This window comes from Petaurus breviceps, unplaced genomic scaffold (assembly GCF_028583685.1).
Source record: "Petaurus breviceps papuanus isolate PSGF00001 unplaced genomic scaffold, PetGlider_PUasm1.0 90778, whole genome shotgun sequence".
NCBI classification, from domain to species: domain Eukaryota; kingdom Metazoa; phylum Chordata; class Mammalia; order Diprotodontia; family Petauridae; genus Petaurus; species Petaurus breviceps.
In genome coordinates, this window is record NW_027187343.1 from 1 (window position 1) to 2,212 (window position 2,212).

The following is a 2,212-nucleotide window of genomic DNA, read 5'->3' on the forward strand; positions in this document are numbered from 1 at the left end:
GAAAACAAACCCCAGCCCTGGAGGATGGGCCTGACCCAAGAGGGGCAGGAGGGAGGAGACCCCACATGCTCCGACCTCAAGAAAGAAGCCCTTCTCCAAATGGCAGGGCGTTCCCAACAAAGCCAAAGGAGAGGACTGAGCTCTGAGGCCCTCTGGCTCCTGGGCTGTTCCCCTCACCTTGAGAAGAAACCTAAGTAAAGCTTTTCCTGATACAGGCTCTGCCCCAAAGAAGCAAATCTGCCAACTCTTTCTACTCCTTAGTAGGCTCTAACCCCTTATCAATTCATATAACTGAAAAGGGTTCATATGTGTGTATATGCATACATAGACATTTATATGTACATGTGTATGTGCATATACATACAAACATATATCTTCTTAGTATTTAGTAGTATATACACACATGCACACACCCCTTTGTCCAGTGGAGGCATAGGCCAACAAGTTGGGCCCCTCACACTACGGATTGCTTCTATGTACCGAATGGCTTTGAAGTTGACTCTGCTGAAGATCTCATTGTTTTCTGACCGAACGATCCACCAGATGCCTTAAACCCAGCCAGAGATCTGCTTGGCTAGTTCCCAGAGACACCACAGTTTCCAAATCCTAGATACTAAGACTGTAAGCTTCCCGAAGGGGGGTTTAGGATAAGCCTGGAATCTATTTGCCTCCCTCCTGTCACAGAATCAGAGCTGGAAGGGACCTTAGTTAAATTCCTTCCATTTTACAGATGAGGAAGTGACCCAACATCACTGAGACACCAAGCAACAGCACTAGGACTGATCCCGGGTCCTCTAACTCCTGATTTGTCTTGCTTTGTCTTTGAGGGTCTTCCTCCTGCTCCACCCAGCCACGATTCCACAACCTCGCAGTGGCTGGGCTGACTTCAGCTGGGATGGACCAGTATGGGTACCAGGTGCAAGCAACATCAACATCCCTCCTGCACAGGCATGCTCAGAGCACAGTCTGGAAGGGCTACTCACCTAACCTCAGGAAGGAGAAAAAGTACAGCCAGAAGAGGCAGAGGATGGGTGCAGCCAGGGCCTGGTTCACAGCAGCAAAATGAATCTTCTTTTCCAGTTTGGTAGGGAGATAGGCAAAGTAGAGGTTGTGTCGATCTACCATGTGCTTAAGAAGGATGTAGATAAGACCTGCGGGAAGGGGGCAGGGAGCCCAAGGACCAGAACACCATGATGCAGAAGCAGGAGGGGTCAGGTCTGTGGCCACAGGGTCACTCTGTCCCATCCCAAATGCCCTGGTGCCCCTTTCTGTCTACCACACTCAATCACCGGAGGGTGGGGCAGTCAGGGACAGGGATGAACTACCTAACCCACACCCACTTCAGCTCCAGCAATAGTGACTATGATTTCTGATGGTTACTGGGGAAAGGGAGCTGCTATACACTCTCTGGGATGTACCCTCCTTTTCAAACTCATAATTGAGAATTCTCTTTGGTATATAGCATTTCAAATACTGATGGGGTGGGGGGAGGGGAGGCACTCACCAAAAGGGACAATTATGGGGCAGGTAATACTGTAGGCCATGATGACAGTGAAAACACAGAGCATCCATGCGTACATGGCTCCAAACTCATACTCAAATGCCTGATGCTGGAGGTCAGAAGAAAAGGAATGTTTTAGAGAAGAAAAGGGTGGGGACTGGGGAAGGTGAACTTATAGGCTGCTTTACCTCAAAACCCAACTACATATCTTACACCAAGGAGTAGTCAAAAAAAAAAAAAAGGGGAAAATGTCTAATGAGGGATTTTAGAATTAGGAGACAAACATCCTGTCTTTGATGCTAGCTAGCTGAGTGACCTTGGGGTAAGTCACTTAATCAACCTGGGCCTCAGTTTCCTCTTCTGTAAAACTAGTAGGTTGGACTGGATTATCTCTGAGGGCCCTTTCAGTTCTAGAACTATGATTTTATGAACAAAAGTTCCTAGAACTTTCTCTCCTCCAAATATACCCCTCTCCAATCTTTTAAAGTCAGTTTCTCCTCTTGCCACGAAGTCTTTCCTGAACATGCTCTCCTACATATGAAGAAAACACAATAACGCATACACAGATATCCAAACATGACTTTATTCTGATAGCTCTATAGAGGTATAGTAATAAAGTCATTACTGACGCTTCTCCTTCCTCTTGCTTCCTAATTTCTTAATTTCTTTCTTTCTTCCTTCCTCTTTCTCTCTCTTCCTTCCTCTTTCTTC

At 46.7% G+C, this 2,212-nt stretch overlaps 1 protein-coding gene across 5 annotated transcripts in view; it reads right to left on the reverse strand.

The window, feature by feature from the left end:
* Positions 1-341: 341 nt before the first annotated feature.
* Positions 342-2,212, reverse strand: part of TMEM63A (transmembrane protein 63A) — a 41,682-nt gene continuing 39,811 nt past the window's right edge. For 4 of the 5 annotated variants that reach the window (XM_069069092.1, XM_069069091.1, XM_069069090.1 and 1 more), the window contains 2 exons: positions 1,505-1,610; positions 344-1,151 (listed from right to left, as the gene is read on the reverse strand). In XM_069069092.1, the coding sequence (XP_068925193.1) occupies positions 976-1,151; positions 1,505-1,610 (282 nt within the window). In that variant the 3' untranslated portion in view covers positions 344-975. Of the gene's footprint in view, positions 1,152-1,504; positions 1,611-2,212 lie in introns of all 5 variants that reach the window. The other variant, XM_069069093.1, reaches the window with a different exon arrangement.